Here is an 18,888-nt window from a genome sequence, read left to right on the forward strand (position 1 = left end):
AGTTCCAGTGCCTTCATTTTGCATAAAAGCAGAAATTGGAACCTTGAACTATTAATTACTCACTAATCAATTAACTTTTGGGTAACCAAAGTCACCCAGATAAGTAGCAGGAGCTAGAATTTGAATCCAGTTCTCAATTCCAAATCAGGTGTTCTTTCCACTATACTTAACTATCTTTCAATATTAAAAATGGAAGACACAATTACTGGACAGTCAAAATTTATAGTATATATTTATAGTATACATTTTGTAGTATAATAGTAAATAGTAACCAATCTTTATAGAAAATTGACAACATCAGTGAGGTTCATGAGACAGTTAAAGCTACCAGACTGGACTAAAGCCCAATTAAAAAAAACCAAAAACTCTTTGCTTTTACAATTAACTTGATTCTCCTTTATTGTTCATAAAGCTATGAATGACAATATATTTCTAGGACATTTAAATACACAAAACTATTAAGATTCAAATTGGATACCAAGGTAGGGTTGCAAAATGGGAATTGGTTGAAGGATCCTATATTAAACAGATTTAGTAAAATACCTATATTCACCCTATCCAGAAAAACAAGCAAAATTCAAGAATTACTTCTTTCAGAAAAATGATGAAAATTATAGTTAATTATAATCATTTTAATTCAACTAACAATATCTTATGGCTACATTAGTTATGCAGTGGTTCACAAAAGACAAGTATCTTTTACAGTTGTAGATGTTTAATAAGATTTTGTTGAGGAAAATTAAAATTCAAGCTTAGGCCACAGAAAACTCTAAGCATATTACATATAATGCACAGAAATTAAGAAGGCACATGCATTAATTAGTTCACATATGAACTTTACAATTCCCCATGAGAAAAAAAAATTAAAATGCTTAGTAGTCTTACCCTCAAGTCTCCTGTACCAGGAAAGTATTCACCATATTTGTGGAATGATACAGTCATTACACGGTCTGTTGTATAAAATGCTTCCTCAACACCATCACCATGATGGATATCAATATCAATATACAGAACTCTCTGATGGTACCTTACAAAAAGATTTATAGGAAATGAATATTTACAGGAAAATAAATGCAGAAAATATTAGTTCTTAAAAGTAAATTAATTGCAAATATATTTGTTAGGAAAGAAGGAATTTGCTAAATTCACAAAACTACCAAAAGCTATTTGGAGTGACAATCAATGATCACTTGAATTACAAAAAAAAATTAGCATTCAATTCAATGAATATTTTTAATAGAGTGGTAACTTTTTCTTTTTACATTCTGGGTGCTATTTCTTTTAATCTCTTTGTGTAAAATTCAGGCAGAGTACTCCTCTTCCTACATATTTCTGTTTCCATATAACAAAATACCTGCTAGTGTTTCCAACTATTATAAGGTAAAACTTTCTGATCATAAAGCACAATTACAAGAAGTGGTAAGGAGAAATCCTGGATGCAATTAGCTGCCGTATCCCCTCTAAACCATTAAGGATGAAGTCAAAGGTGAAGAAACTCTAAAAGCATATGGACAAGGGCAAGAATGAAAAGAAAACATCAGATTCTGATTATGGCCTATAAAGCAAGAAAAAATCTCTCAAAACTTATTGGTTATTGAGTATAATTATTTACTGATTACTTGGTGAACAGCTATTCCCTTCTCATCTTTCTTAAGTCTTCAACGAGTCCTTTAATGTTCCCAATGGTAACTGGGAACGTCTTACTTTATAAAAGAAAATCATGAACAGATGTTAATTTTGAGTTTTGCACATTTAACATTTTTTTCTCTTCCCAAAAACTGTCAAGAATATGCTCTCCTAATGTTGGATTAAACAGATGCAAGTCAAGACTCAAGAATAAAATAATTTTAAAATTATCTTTTATTAATGGGTGAATATTTTCACTAATATGTGAGATTTTCAATATAGTTACAATATCAAAAAATTAACCATTAATATCTGAATGAACTTACTTTAGCAATTCTAGGATGGCGAGGACAATATCATTAACATAACAGAAACCTGATGCCTCTGATTTCTTTGCATGATGAAGACCTCCAGCCCAGTTAACAGCCATGTCAGTCTGTTGTCTGTTTAATTTTACTGCCCCAGCTGAGAAAGAGAAATTAAAGAAGGGAAAATGCTGTTAGCTCTAACAATGAATAAAATAAGAAAGAATTTAGCATAATTTTTCACTGCACAAAAGATGGGAAATTTTTATGTCTTAATTTTCAAGTCAAATAAATATTTTGGTGTCTCCTGGGTATTTTAAAAATGGAAAGACTTAAATTTTAAAACTACTTGTGGATGAAGGATTAAATCAAGATTACTTACCAACAGAGCCACCAGTTGACAGCTGGCAGAACTCAAAAAGCCCATCAAACACAGGACAATCTTCTCCAACGTTAACTGTGAAAGAAGTACCAAGTCTAATTTAACCTAATGTATTAATGCAAAAAAGTTAGACAACAAATATTAAGCATCTTGTATGTATAAAGGACTAAAGCTAGTCATTGTCATGAAAGAACTTAGGAGTAAGTATAAGGCAGGTGCACAAATGCATAAATATATAAAGTGTCATAAGATTCCAAAGAAGAGAAATTATTTTTGTCTGGAGGTTTGCTTCAGGAAGATTTCTTGTAGGAGCAACATTTTAACAACCAGAAATAAAGGAAGGAAAGTTTTCATATTTATCAAGAAGTACAGTTTGAAGGGTCTTGAACATCCAGCTAAGAAGTCAAGGCCTCATTCAGGAAGCAATGAGGAGGTTTTTGAGAAATAAAACTATGCAATAAAATGTGTACATGGAAGCATTTTATGTGACAAAACAAAGGAAACACTGGTAGGCAGAAAAAGAAGAAAACAGATACTTTAATACATTAAATGAGAGGCAATGATATACTACTTCATAGCACTAGACAAATTATCAAAATTTATTTTCTAAAAGAAATACTGAAAAAAAAAAGCAGGAATGATGGAGGCTTAGGATGAACAGATCTCACTCAAGCCACATTATAACAATAATCATAAAAAATGATCTGGTAATTTCATATACACATACACATAAACACAATGGAAGAGAATAGATAAATAATTATCCTAAACAAATAAACACAGTAACCCAATATTTAATAAATCCAAGAATACTAATTCTAAGGAGGAGATTCTTTATTCAACAAGAAATGTTCCAAAAACTGGAAAGAAGTCTGGTGAAACATAGATTAAGAGCAACATCTTATACCATTTACCACCATAAACCCAAATGGACAAATGATATAAATAAAAAGCTAAACCATTTTAAAAATAGGAAAAAATGAGAAGGAAGGGGAAACATTCATAACTATACCGAAGATAGAAGAGACCACATATGACAAAACAGACAATCAAGATGATGTAAAATTTTAAAAAAGTAAAAAACTAATGCACGAATGAAATCCATGCAGCTACAGTAAGTTATGGAGTAGGAAAAAAATTCCTTTGCATTAAACAACCGACAAATATCTGACATTCAAAATATATAAGGAACTGACACAAATCTATAAAACTAAGAAACATTCCACAATAGACAAGTGTTCGAAGAATATGAAGTTTTCAAAAAAATATAAGCCATCCACACCACCTGAAAAAATGTTCAAAAATCACAAATAACCAGAGAAATGAAAATTACAACACAGCTAAAACAGAACTCATACCCTTCACACTAGCAAAAATGTTAAAAAATGGGAAAACGCTGTTCAAAGAGAATACAAGCAGCACTAAATCACTGTGAGTTGGAGCACACAAGTTGGTAATTGTATAAAAAAAAATATCTAAATTATTTACATAGAAAAGTCCACTACTAGAGAAGTAGGCATTCCCCTCCAAGTAGGTCACTCCCAGCAAGAGATATATATATGTACAAAAAATGGTTATAAGGGCTAAAGAAATATTTATTAAGTGCTTGCTGTATATCAGGCACTATGCTAAGGGTTTTACAAATACCTCATTTGACCCTCACAACACCCCTGTGAGACAGGTGCTTTATTATCCTGATTTTTTTTGTTTTTACTGTTGAAAGGTGACAACAGTCAGTTTCAAAATCACACTTAATTTGTTAGTATTCAAAAGTCCAACTATTTATGCTAGTTTCCCAGTAAAAGTTGGTTGTATCAGTCTATATAGCCAACAAATAAAAGCTAATAACTCAATTTTGAAATCCTTGCATTTTCTAGTTACATTAATTTTTACAGTCCTAAGTCAATCCTTTATTAATTAGGATAAAAACTATCATAACACAAATAAACCACATGAAACACCATTTTAATCATTTTCAAGTGACTACAGACTATCATTACTTCATTTCACCCATAGAAAGGATGAGTTCAAATTAGCTCAGATTAATATCTGAGTTCAGTTTCCCCATCAATAAAATAGGGAGACTAAAACTTGGAGTATCTATTTTACAGGGCTGCTATTAGGCTCAATTAAAATAATGTATATAAACTGCTTGGCAAACTTTAAAGTGCTATATAAATGTTAGCTGTTGTTACTATTATTTGCCATTAAGCAGTATTGAAAATTAATTGAAGAAAAAAAAATTTGCTCTGTCCATAAACGTCAATATCTTAATATGCACTGCTAAAATACATATAGAGTGGGAATGATGAATAAGATTAATGTTAATCCTATCACACTTATAAGTGATCATTTAAGATAAGCTTTATATAACTTAATATATAAAGTCTCTATATAAACAGAGGTATTTTATGAAACAATATTAACATCTACTTTTAATATCCAAACTCACATCTTTGCATCTGCTTGCTATACTCAGACATGTTATCTGGCCTTATTGAGCGCAGAAATTTGATATATTCATCACTGTGATACTTGGTCATTTCTTCAGCTGTAGCTTTGTGGGGCCTCTGCAGGAAAAGAATGAGAATTTTAGGATTAATATCTAATTATTTTAAAACAAATTCACTGACAAAGGATGCTTAGATGTTCCTATTTGTTGCCACCATTGAAAAAATCTGTCTGAAAAAATAAATTAGCCTATTTCAGAAAGACCAATCCAAAATATCATTCCCAAGTCCAAGCTTTTATCACGCTGTCTCCTTCCCTAGGATGCCTTTTTCTTCTCTCTATGCAAAATCCTACTCCATCCTAAAGCTGGGAATAGAGACCTTACTCTGGTCTTAATACTTTCCCAGTAACACATATCCCTCTTTATCTGGTATCTTTCAGAGTGGGTAGGTTTTTGAGAAACCTCATTGATGTCAAAGCATTCAATTTTGTGTCAGATGATAAGAGGATTGGGGAAAGAGAAAACTGCCCTTGAAACACAGCACTCTAGATACTAGTGAGTAATAACAATGAAAGAAGAACAAGATTTAAGACACTCACAAAGTCAAAGGAGACAAAATCCAAGAAAGGAGTCAGTAAGAATAAAACTATTAATCAATAAACATTTATTATATTTCTACAGTACACCAGGCAATGTGCTAGGTGCTGCAGTTGCAAAGACAAAAGCAGAACTGTTTGTAAACTGAAAACTTCAAACATCTATACACAAAAGTTCAAAGTTTAAATAATAAGAAGAGGAAGTAGATGTCCTAAAGCAAGAAGGCAATAAACTTGAACCTCATGGATATCACTGAAATTTGGTAAGAAAAAACCTATGACTGGAATGTAATCTGGATGGGTTATGACTCAATAAAAAGTTACAGTATAATTATTTAAAAGGCAAAGAAAGAAGATAATGCTAGTATTACATATTTAAAAAATTATACTTGTGTGAGGAAATCTATAAATCCGAAACCAGGGTGGGGAAAGCACGATGGAGAGCATTTGGCTGAATACTAATGGATTGAGAAACAGAAGTAATTTTATAATTAAAGAATACTACAGAACACCTAGATAGAAAGAAGAAATAGATGGGAAGTTTAACAAGATAGAAAATATTTCTGATATAAGAGACATAATACAGTGGCAACAGAAGACATATTATGCAGACATTTGCTAGAGCTCTTTGTGCCAAAAAACACAGCTATTAATTTTTTGACATGTCTTGATGATTTTGTCATTCAAAAAAATAGAGGAAACAAGAAGAAATTCAATTCTGGGGATGACTGAACAGAGTAACTGGTTGTTAGAGTAGAAGTAATGGGAACTGTTAGGGGGAAATAATCACTTCCTCCTATAGTAAGTGTGATACAGGAAGAAAGCTAGGCATAGTCTAGCATGCGCCTTACATGTTGGAAGAACAGATTTCAAAGGGTTAAGGGCTTTGAAGAGTAGGTTTCAGATCCCATGGACTAAAATTCTACAAGGATCAAGGCACACTCAAAAATGAAATTCCTGAAAATAAACAAAGGGAAACAAATCTAATGAGAAGAAAAAATAGGAGTTATGAAAAGAACAATGTAAACGAACATGGAACTCACTAACTAAATGACTAAGTTATAAAGAGATATGTCCAGAAGATCACAGCAAAGCCAGTTAATTGAGGGTAATATTAATGTAGTAAAATCCAATGACAACAGAGAAAAAGCAGAGATGCTCAATTCTTTTCCATGTCTGTTTTCTCTATTAAAGAAGTGATCTCTACAAAGAGATCTCTACAATAGAAATACTTGAACAAAAATGACTAATGGGGAGCTGATGCCCAAGGTAAGTAAAGGAATACCTAGTTAAGTACCATGGCTAAATTCAAGTTACCTGACTCATTAACTTCATGCTCTAGCACTAAAAAAACCAGAAGGTAGGATGGCTGAGTCACTGTCAACAATATCTAAAAGAAAGGAAGGTTGGAGGAAGACCTGAAAAGACTGGAGATGGGTAATGTTCTGATTTTCAAAAGAGAACAGTTTATATACTACAGACCACAAAACTTATCTTTGATTCCTAGGAAAAGTCTAGAACAGAGCATTACAGGAATGATTGGTAGCCATCTAGGAAATGAAATGGTTTTTACTAAGACTCAGTATAGCATCATCCAAAATAGGTCATGCCAAAATAGCTGCATTTGCTTTTCTGACAGAATTATTCAACTGGTAGGGCAAGGGATATCATAGAGTTTACATAGATTTTAGTAAACCATTTGATAAAGCAACTCATACTATTCTTCTGTGCACTAGAGGGTAATACAATTAGATTCACAGTCAGCTGCATGGGTGGATTTTTAGAGTGGTCATTAATGTATTTGTCTGTCAACTTGGAAATCTCCAGTCAAGTATAATACGGATCTGTGCTTAGCCCTGCCCTATTTAATACTTTTATCCATGTCTTGGGATACAGATGTAGATGACATTTTATCAAACTTGCAAATGATACAAAGGTGAAGAATAGCTAACAACGAATGATATTCAGTATCTTAACAAAAACAAACCTCTTGATTGGCTGGATAGAGAGCACTGGACTGAATCTACAAAGATGAAGTTCAATAAGGATGTAAAGTTTTACATTTAGGTTCGAGAAATCAACTTCACAGATACAAAATGGGGAAAGCATGGTGTTATGAAGTGAAAACTCCTTAAGTCAATAGTGGGACATGGCAACTGAAAAAGCTAATGCAATACTGGGCCACATTAAAAAGGGCAGATGTTCCTGGAAGGAAATGATGGTTCCTCTATAAACCTTCCTTGGTCAGATGACATCTGGAATAGGTTAGGAGAGATAATGATAAAATAAAGAGTGTCCAAATTTGGTCATTCAGAATAGTAAAGAGTCTTGGGTTAGCATCACTTAAAGGAAATGGGGATGTTTACCTTCAAGAGAGGACTGAGGTATAACATACGTCTTCAAGTATTTGAAGAGCTGTCAAATGGAACAAGAATTAAACCTGCTCCATTTAGCTCCAGTGGGGAGAACCAGAAATAATAAAGAGATTTCCAAAAAGTAGAATATGGTAGTCATTCTCTCAATGGAGGTCCTCAAGCAGAGGACAGATAATCAGCAGTTGCATATATTGTACTGGGGATTCATTTTCAGGTATACACTGGACTAGATGATTCCTGAGGTCCCTTCCAACTTTAACAGTTTGTGTGGGTTCTGACAGAGTAACATCAGGGTAGAAAAGATTGCTCAAGGACCTAAGGTCATGTGGCATAGCAGAACATTAGAAGTAGAGGTTGGGATCCAGTCACTCAGTACTACCAATTAACCTGGGCACATCACTTTCTTTCTCTGAACCTTAATTTACTAACCTTTAAAAAAAAGACATGGCCTAGGTGGAGATGTGACGGACCTTCTAACTCAAATTCTGTGGTTTTGGCTTGCCTTCCTAATTAGACAATGTGTTGTAGTAGAGCAGGGACTCTCACTTCTTTTGTATTTTCCTCAGCAATCTGTGCAAGGATATACAAACAAGCTTGATATTCTGTGGATATCTTTTTATTCCTTCCTACTGTTACATTTTATTAAGTAACTGAGTTAATGGGTTGTTATTAAATTGTGATTCTTTAAATATGAGGTATAGACTTTTTCAGGTACAGGGGTTCCAAGAAGACCTAAGGGTAGAGAGGAAAAAAACCACTGATGACATTTTTATCTCACCACTGTTAATATTAATAATTTTTTTCAAAACTGCGCTTATTTCAAAGTAGCAGCTCAATTAAATTTTCAATCATGAATGTTCTAGTGAAAAGGTGATACTTACATATATTTCCATTTTTCTGTACAAGCCATAATTTAACAGCAGGTTATGGGTCATGCGGATCCTATGAGGTTTCATAGGATGACCCTGTCCATAATAATAATTTCCAATATCACCTGAAATAAGAAGAAATAAGTACAATCAACAATGCCAATAAGAGTTTATAGTTTACATGGAAGCATTTTAAAAGATAGGTCTATCCCTATATAATAATATATATTATGTAATACATAATATATCTCTATATAGGCCTGTCCCTATATAATAATGCCCTGGTTGACATCACTTCACAGCATTATCATCAATTGAACAAGCTACACTGAGCTTGGAGACAATCATGGAGGAGTGGAAAGTGCTCTAAGGTGTCTCAACTCTTTTAGTGACTCACTGTGTGACACTTATACTGAGCTCTGAAGTGGTTATTAGATTAATCTCTTAAGTTCCTTCCAGTCAGAAAAAAATCTAAGACTTCTATGAAATGCTATCATCAAGTCACTGGAAAATAAACCATTTTGAATTCACTATAGATTAGGATGGTGGTTTCAGGCTATACTAGAACAACAATTTTCACTAACAAACCAAATATCTTAAATATTAATATCTTACTTATTTGGATAACTTTCACTGAATTAAACTAGCTATCTTAATACCTTGTGGAGATTTTCCCTACAACAAATATATACTTAGTTACTTTAACAAAAGCAAATATATATATATGTATTTTTCAATTTTCAGCCAGGTGAACAGGAGAAACTTAAATATTATACTAAAAATTATTCTTGCTCTTTATGTTCTTGATAAATCTAACAGAGAACGATTAACATGCTTTTCTGATTTTTCAGCTTTAATTTAAGATGAATAAATACACAGGAAGAAATTGTTCCTACTGCTATGTTAAAAGGAGTATCTGATAAATTTTTTTTAGAAAACTAGAAAAATATCTAATTTTTAAAAAAATGTCTCTGATAAATCCAGATGCTCAGTGTGACTACAACCATTCACTCATATATGTATGAATTTTAAAAATCTTATCGGGGAAAGGTGGTAGAGTCAAGATGGCGGAGTGAGAGTTAACATTTTTGTGTAGCTCACCAATGCATATTTCCTCTATGACAAGTTAGAAAATGTGCCAAACTCATTGGAAAAGTCAAGAAAAAGCAACAGTGAGTCATTTTTCTAGCCCAGAGAAGCTAAGGAAGACAGACAGGGAGGTTTGTGGACATCGGGTTGGGGGCTGGCAAGGAATAGCAAAGGAGGCAGCAGCAACAGTAGAGGGGAGCATTCTAGTGACCAAGGATTGTAAAGGGGCAGAGACTGAACACTAATGCTGGAAGCATAGGGGCAGAAGGAAATCCCAGGGATCCCTGAACAAGTTTTGGGAACAGGAACAGGTGCTAGCTGGCAGCTCTGTTACGCATTACCTAGGTTCAAGTTACAGTTCCAAGGCAGAGAGGAATAGTTGTGAACAAGAGAGGCTCTCACTGTGTACAGAGTAAGGAGCAAGTTCCAGAACCAACTGTGTGACTCTGAGTCCAAGAGCAGAGGGAGGTGGGGGTTGTGGGGACTAGCTCTAGCCTTTAGCCCTCCATACAAGCCTGCAGTGGAAAAACCCGTGTAGGAAACCAAGACCAAAATGGAGCCAGCAGTTCGGTTGTTCTGAACCTGCAGAACCTAGTAAGCTAACAGTGACTGAGTCCGGCAGTAGTCTACTAAAACTCAACTATACATACTACAACTACACATAAGCCAACATTAGGGCATAAATCTAGGTCAGGAACTTGCAGAACTCAAGCCAGGAGGGCAGCGAACACATTTCTTTCCAGATCACATCACCTCTGAACCACCAAAACCTTGCAGGTCCCGAGGCTGAGCTGTGAAAATAGTAGAAGGACATAAAAAAAAAACCAGAAGGTCAGGCCAGACATCCCCCCAGAAGTGAACAGAGACCAACACTAACATAAAATCCAAAGTCAATAAGTAAGCTGGTAAAAAGAGCAAATAAAAAACAAGATAGACAACCATAAAGAGTTATTATGATGACAAGACACAAACACAGAAGACAATGACCTGAAAATACCTACAAGCAGAGCCTCAAAGAAAGATGCAGATTAGATACAAGCCCAAGAAGAATTCTTAGAAGAGGTTGTTTTTTTTTTAAATTTGTTTTAAAAGAGCAAAATAAATACACAAAATGCCAGCAAAGATATTGCCGCAAAAATATCACAAAGATCATATATATCACCAGGATGAATTTAATCAACCACATTAATAACATAACAACAAAAATCATATTATTTCAATAAATGCAGAAAAACTTTGACAAAATACAATACTCATTCCTGTTAAAACTCTAAAAAACATAAGAATAAAAGGAGTTTTTCTTTAAATGCTATGTAGCACCTGAAAAAAAACAAGAGCAAGCATTACGGGTCAAGGGGATAAGCTAAAAGCCTTTCCAAGAAGAACAGGGGTGAATCAAGGATTACATCATCACCATTACTATTCAATATTATATTAGAAAAGCTAGCTATAGCAATAAGATAATAAAAAAGGAATTAAATAAGTGTAGGCACTGAGGAAATAAAACTATCAGTCTTGACAGATGATATGATGGCTTACCTAGAAAACCCTGAAGTCAACTAAAAAGCTAAATGAAACAATTAACAACTTCAGCAAAGTTGCAGGAGATAAAACAAACCTACCTAAATCACAAGTATTTCTGTATATTACCAACAAAAATACCAACCAGCAGAAAGAGAAAAATTCCATTTAAAATAGCTATTAATAGTATAAAATACTTGGGAGTATATTTCCCAATACACACACAGGAAATAAACGAACACCATTACAAAAATAGTTTTCACACAGATAAAGAAAGATATAAATAACTCGAGAAATATTAATTGCTTATGAGTGGGCTGAGCCAATATAATAAAATGACAATATTACCTAATTTAATTTGCTTATTAAATGCCATACCAATTAAACTACCAAAGAATTACTTAACAGAGCTAAAAGAAAAATAACAAAACTCTCCTAGAAAAACAAAAGATCAAGACCATTAAAGGAATTAATTTAAAAAAAATCAGAAGGAAGGGGGCCTTCTAATACCAGAATTGAAATTAACTACAAAGCTCTAATCATCAAAATAATGTACCAAATAAGAAATAGAGGCTAATCAATGGAACAGATTAGGTATACCAGATATGAAATGAATACCCAAAGATCCCAGCTACTGGGGCCAGAAATCTACAAAACCTATAGGAAACCTGTAAAGTAATAAGGTAGAAATGAGGCATTGACCAACATCTCACACTTCATACCAGGATAACCTCAAAAGGAACACATAATTTAGACATAAAGGATAATATCATAAGTAAATTAGCAAAGAAAGAAAGAAACAAGGGAATAATGGGGTTCATGGGAGATAAAATAAAAAATCTTGAATAAGAAATTTAAAAGTTTTTACACAAACAAAACCAAAAGAAGTAAAGTAATTAAAGGGAGGTGGGAGGAGGGGTGGGTGGTATCTTTGCAGGAAGTTTTTCTGATAAAGATCTAATTTTTTAAATATATAGGGAACTGGATCAAATTTATAAGAATAAGAGCCATTCTTCAATTGATAAATGGACAAAGGATATGAATAGGCAATTTTCAGAGGAAGAAATTGAAGCTATCAATTGCCAAATGAGAAAAAAGCTCTAAATCATTGATAGAGAGATATAAATTAAAATAGCTCAGGTACCATTTCATATCCACCAGATTGGCTAAGATGACCAAAAAAAATGACAAATGCAGGAGAACAGAAACACTAATGCACTGCTAGTGGAACTGTGAAGTACTACAATTATTTTTAAAAAACAATTTGGAACTATGCCCAAAAGGCTGTTAAGTAGTGTATTAACTTTGGATATAGCGATGCTGTTACTTAGGGCTATACCCAAAAGAGATTCCCATTCCCCCTCCTCCCCTTCCCAACTAAGAGAAGAAAAACCCACATGTGCAAACAATACTTATAGTAGTTCTTTTTGGGGTGACAAAAAATTAGAAACTGAGGCATTGCCCATCAATTGGGGAATGGCCAAACAAGTTATATGGCATATGAATATTATGATTCTAAGAAATGATGAAGGGAATGGTGTCAGAAAAAACTGGGAAGACCTGTAGGAACTTATGTAAAATGGGGTAGAACCAGGACAACAATCCTGACAGTAACAGCAATAATGCAAAGAAAATCAACTGTGGAAAAACTTAACTGTAATCAATACAATGACCCACCACAATTTGATAAGATTCATGACAAAACATGCTACACTTGAATAATTCACCTATAGTCCTTCAAGTTATAGCTGATTATTATAAAAGGATATTGCTTAATATCTATGTCTCAGCCAAGTGGATGGGCGTGTCTAGGAACCAAAAAGCAGGTCCATTCATACATTATATGAGATCTGTATCCCAAATAGATTCAAGAAAAAGAAAAATGATCTCTATGTACAAAAATATTTATAGAAGCTCTTTTTTTGTGGTGGCAAAAGAACTGGAAATTGGAAGGACATCTATCATTTGAGGAATGGCTGAAAGTGTGGTGGCTTATCACTGTGATTGGAAATTACTGTGCTATAAGAATTGACTAGGGAGATGGTTCAGAAACTACTGATGCAAACTGAAATGAGCAGAACCAGACTGTACAGAGTAACAGCAATATTGTAATAATGATCAACTGTGAAAGACTTGTTGAATTGTGTCCTACTTCTCTTCATGACCCCATTTGGGGTTTTCTTGGCAAAGATATTGGAATGATTTGGCATTTCCTTCTCCAGCTTATTTTACAGATGAGGAAACTGAAGCAAATGGGGTTAAGTGACTTGAGCAGGGTCACACAGCTAGTAAGTATGTGATTCCAGATTTGAACTCAGGTCTTCCTGACTCTAGGCCTGGAGCTCTACCACCTAGCTTCCTTATGCTACTCTGATCAACAGGATGATCCAAAACAATCTGGAAGTCCTCATGATGAAAACTACTATCCACCTCCAGAGAGAGTACTGATCAAGTATGAGTTTATATTGAAATATAACTTTTAAAAATTTTTCTTGCCTTTTTTTGGTGACATGGCTATATAATATAGAAATGTTTTACCTGATTTTACATGTGTAATAGGTATTATATTGCTTACCTTCTAAGTAGGAGGGGAAGAGATTCTCTCCAGAGAATTTGGAACTCAAACTTTTTTAAATGTTAAAAATAAATGAAATTTTTAAAAAAGTGTATTATTATATTGTCTCAAATATTCATACCCAATCTTGTGATGAAACATTTGAGATTAAATCAAGTTTACACATTTTAAATTGTTAATTTTTTAACCAAAAAAAAAAATCAATACTATTGTAACACGTTATTTTTATCTATTGCATTGTAAATCTATCAAAAATTTCTATAATGAATGGCAACAATGAGTATTATGATTGTAATTCATTTAACTTTTCCAATTCAATGAGAAACTTAACATTCCATATGCTATTTTTGTGCAACTTTTAAGCATATATGCTTTGCTTCTTATACCAGAGTCACTATTATGTAAATTTTTTCTTTTGGACAGGACTTGTATTTTCATTGGTTTGGGGGCTCCTGGTGTACGAAAACACCTTCTACTAATGCAAATCAATAACCATTTTGCATGGTTATTGGAAGCTCAGGTATTTTAGGTGACCTGCCCAAGTCATGGCTGTGTTATTTGTTTCAATTTCTGACAGCAGGCTGACATCCAGTCTTCCTGATTCTAAGGCTATCTGTCATGCTGCCTTTGTATATTAATTACTTATCGTATGATATACATTCATAGAAAGTAGTTTTAATAATTTTAGAAATACTACTTTTCTTGTTTTTAGTAGTGTCTGGGCTAAGGGAAAGTGTTCCTTTCAAATTATTAAGTGGATGAAAAGTTATTTCCTAATGTGAAATGAAGAAATTATACAAATAAACTACTTATGATTTTGTTATATGATAGATATGTGATTTTGTTACAAGTTGTTTAACTATTCTCAATGGGTTCAATTAGTTATTGAATGCTTCTTGAGAATCATCTATCCATCTTCAGCATAGAGAAGCTTTTTGAAATGTCTTAGTTCTAAAATATTTTCATGAAAATTCTGGGAATAAAGATTTTTTGTTTCTCTGCCATGGTCATCAAAATAATTACCTGAAGACAATTATCCATTTTTAAAAATGCAGTGATACATCCAAAATTAATAATAGTAAACATTTACATAGCACCTTAAGATCTGCAAAGTCATTAACACATTATCTGATATTAAATATTCATAGTTAACTGAAACTTCTAGCTTCAGCCAACTTTTGAGATACATGACCTTGAGTCTATTAGCACTTGTTTTTCTAGCTTTGAAACTCTCTTTTGAAAATGATTAAAATAGGCACTTAGGTATTATTTAGATTAAAGGTTAGCAACTTTTATTTTCCAGGCACCATCAATGGGGACTATAAGTTACTGTTAGGAAAGCAAAGATACCTTCTATGAAAATAAAAGAGCAATAATAACTCCATTCACTTCTGCATCAGCCACAATTCAAAAACTAACAAGAGATCTGCTATGACTGTACTTTAAGCAGCAAAGTGGTATTTATAAAGGCAAATATTCAGTGAATCCTGAAATGTCAGTTCAATTAAACAGTAACCTCATCCTGTGTGTGTGTGTGTGTGTGTGTGTTCGTTCTTTGTTGCTGAAGAAGACCACGCCATCAGAGAAGCGATGACATGACTTGCACTTGACTTTGCTTTGAGTGAGGGAGGGCTGTGCAGGTCACCAGCCTCACTTCTCCTCCAGAGCCATCTGAATCCAGTGACCAGATATTCATCAGGATTACTATAAGCAAAGGGGATATAGTAAGAATGCCATTAAACAATGTATCCACATAATTGTCACAGAGCAACAAGTTAGAGCTAACCCCACTATCAAACTGGTTCCAAATATGAACATTTAGAAAATGGGTAAGGAACTTCCAGGGCTCAGTGACACATGATCTCTAAGTTTCCATTCAGTGTCCTGCCACTGGAGTTGGATGACTCAGGACGAATTTGCACAACTCTGCTTCACTTAAACCCAATTCACTCACAAGTCAAGACATCACTTGTGATATCATTGGTCTGCTTTGAAATGAAACATGAACAACAGTTTTAAAACTGTATGATTACATATTGGTGATTCCTTGCATTTTCACATTTCCATAACCTCTACTATCACCACGTAAGGTCCACAACATCTGAAGTATACAAAAATAAAATATCTATAAACAATAATTTGAGATATTTCCTTAATTTCTTATTCAACAAATATTTATAATGCAAATACTATGTACAAGATACTATGCAACACACTGCATAGAGACCTTAATTTTCCATTAAAAGAAAGTATCACAAGAATATTAATAATCAAATTATAGAGGGATATCCTCAAGAAGCTGTCACCTTCCACTTAAAACTGCCTAAAAGATTTAAAAAGTTAAAGATGCAAAAGTAACAAGTAGGAAAGACTACATAGTTCTTAATCTTTCAAAAACCACTTTTCCTCCCTTCAGTGTGATGAAAATTTAGATTTTTCAGAGAACAGAGAGAGAAGTGGTTAAGGTGTCTGCGAGTGGGGAGAAGAGACAAAGATATCTCAAAATTCTACTGCCTTACTAGATTAACTTTAAATTTTGAAGTACTATGAAGTACCCTCTCCTCTCACCCCCCTCCATCCTCCCAAAAATTAGTTAATAAAGAAGTACTCAAGTAATAGAAAAAATCTACCTCAAAATTAGCACTGTGAAAGAACTATAACCATAGGCTATCAGTCAGGGCATTGAGCCTACCTAATCTAACGCACAAAAAATCCCCCATACAAGACTTCTGACAAATGGTCTTCTAGAATATGCTTAAAAATGTTTTCCATATTCAGACATCTTTAATGGCTAAGAAAGAATGTAAAACACTATAAAAATACAAAATGCTTATTATTTACCACTTAGAAGAGACCTTAGCAATTATAATCAAACCAGTACCTGAATAAGACTCCTCACAACAAAATTTCCAACAAATGTTTAATTGTATAGTCCCTGCTGTCAGTCCATATACCTCATCACTTTTGGAAAGTTTCTCCTTACATGATGTTGCTAAAAATGCCTTTTGGCAACTCCCACATACTGGTTCCGGTTCTGTTCTCTACAGCAAACTTCTATTCTTATAAAATATGCAAAACAGTTCAATTTCTGAGTGTTCAGAAAAGTGATTTGCCTTTTCTATTATTTGGCTCTCCACATCATGTCAAAATGATGCCTAAACATGTTTGGATTTATTTAACTGGATCCTAAATCTCTTCCACATAAATTCTCTTCCACATAAGTTTTCCTAGATGCCCCATGGAGGATTACAGGTAACCCTGGATTCTTAAAGGTTATTACAGTTACTACCTTGGTCCAAGGTAGCAGTTGTCAAGCATGAGCCTAGTTCAGTCATGACCATATAGTTGGTCATCAGTTGTTGTTTTAACCACAGTAACTTATAAAATTCTACCTGCATCTTCATGGAAATAATATATAATAAAAATGTGAGAGACAGCAAAAAGTTAAGTTTCCACAGAAGTTATTAGCTGATGAAGTAAATGAGAATAAGTCATACAATAAGAAAGCCAGCAGACTGCAGGTAGACTCAACCAATCAAGAAACAGACAATGGCCTTCAGAAAGTCACAAAATTTTTGATAAGAAGGTCCAGGCCTGAAACAGGCCTGAACCAGTCAGGAAAAATGACCTAGAATAACCTAGAGAAAGCTTTTCTTCACTGCGCTTGCTTAATGAACCTCATGCATATAAGTAGATATAACCCACATAAAATTCTCTCTCCATTTTATGATCATAGGTCCTATGTTAAAGCATATCTGGGAGGGGAAATCACACCAAGGGTGGTTATGTAATGGGCATGTAGAGAAGATGGTGACCTAATAGAGAATGGACCAATCCATCTCCTGGTAGGAGGATCTGTCTTGAGCTAACGATACATAGCTCATCTTGCTTCTGTATTCAGTGCTCCCTCCTTCTGAAAAGAGGGTGGGGGTCCACTTTAGCCAAAGTGTTCAATTCCTCTGACCTCTGCTGCAATAAATTTTCTTTGATACCTCATTAGTGTCAAGCATGTCTCTAACAAAAATAATTTAAAATCCATCATAAATAAATTTAACCATGGCACATATCCCTGCAATTGCTTTACCACAGATTTAGAAGCCTTGAATATCCGTGGGAGCATATCAGCAAGTATTTATTAAACACTTATTAGCAACAAGGATTTACTAAAATTAAGCACCTGTGGTACAAAGAAAAATAAAAATAGTACCTGACTTCAGGGAACTCACAATCTAAAGGCAAAACATATCAATAGCTATATACATATAAAATATATACAGGATAAATTAGAGGTGACATGGTCAGACTTGTTTTAGTAAGATCATTTTGATAGCTGAGTAGAGAATACAAAACAGAGGGGAGAGACCTGAGAGGAAAAATGCAATAGAGTTCAAATGAGATGATGAGGGCCTGGACTAAGGTGGTGGCAGAATCAAAGTAGAGAAAAAGACATAGATGAGAGAGACTGAGAAAACAGAATTAACAGATTTGGCTGCAGAATAGGATATGGGTGTATGTGCATGTGCTTGTGTAAGAGACAGAGAGAAACAGACATACAGAAAGCTAAAGTGAGAGCAAGTCAAGAATGACATCTACGTTTTGAGCCTATCTGACTGTTGGTACCCTCAATGGTAACAGGAAAGGTAGGAAAGTATAAACGAGGTAAAATTCAGGGAGAAAGACTGGGCATATTGAGTTAAAGTCTATGGGATATCCAGTTTGAGATGTCCAATTGGTAATTGATGATATGAGAATGGAGGTCAAAAGAGAGGTTAGGGCTGGATAAATAGATTTGAGAATTATCAGCATAGAGAAAAGCACTGGATCCATAGGAGTTGATGAGATTGACAAGAGAAATAGAGGGAAAAAATAAAGAGAGTCCAGGAAAGAGCATTGGGGAATGGAATACTGCCCTGTACTAGACTACTAAGTTAATGCTTCACACTATATTCATTCCAATTCAGGCCATGTTTCTTACCCAAAAAATCATTGTTTGTATTAAGTCAAAGGTAAGTACTCCCACACAAAATATTGGGTAACATATCTACCAAGATATAACACTTTGCAGAAATAGAGACCTAAATAAGAAATATCAATTGTT

General features: G+C 33.9%; 1 protein-coding gene across 1 annotated transcript in view; it reads right to left on the reverse strand.

Annotated features, from left to right (window-relative positions):
• HDAC2 (histone deacetylase 2) overlaps positions 1 to 18,888 on the reverse strand; it is a 58,624-nt gene that overhangs the window by 33,012 nt on the left and 6,724 nt on the right. Inside the window, exons 2-6 of the mRNA XM_072643077.1 lie at positions 8,618 to 8,730; positions 4,766 to 4,883; positions 2,314 to 2,388; positions 1,953 to 2,091; positions 886 to 1,027 (exon numbers count right to left, since the gene is read on the reverse strand). Of these exons, the coding sequence (XP_072499178.1) occupies positions 886 to 1,027; positions 1,953 to 2,091; positions 2,314 to 2,388; positions 4,766 to 4,883; positions 8,618 to 8,730 (587 nt within the window). The remainder of the gene's footprint in view (positions 1 to 885; positions 1,028 to 1,952; positions 2,092 to 2,313; positions 2,389 to 4,765; positions 4,884 to 8,617; positions 8,731 to 18,888) is intronic.

This window comes from Notamacropus eugenii, chromosome 2 (genome assembly GCF_028372415.1).
Source record: "Notamacropus eugenii isolate mMacEug1 chromosome 2, mMacEug1.pri_v2, whole genome shotgun sequence".
NCBI lineage: Eukaryota > Metazoa > Chordata > Mammalia > Diprotodontia > Macropodidae > Notamacropus > Notamacropus eugenii.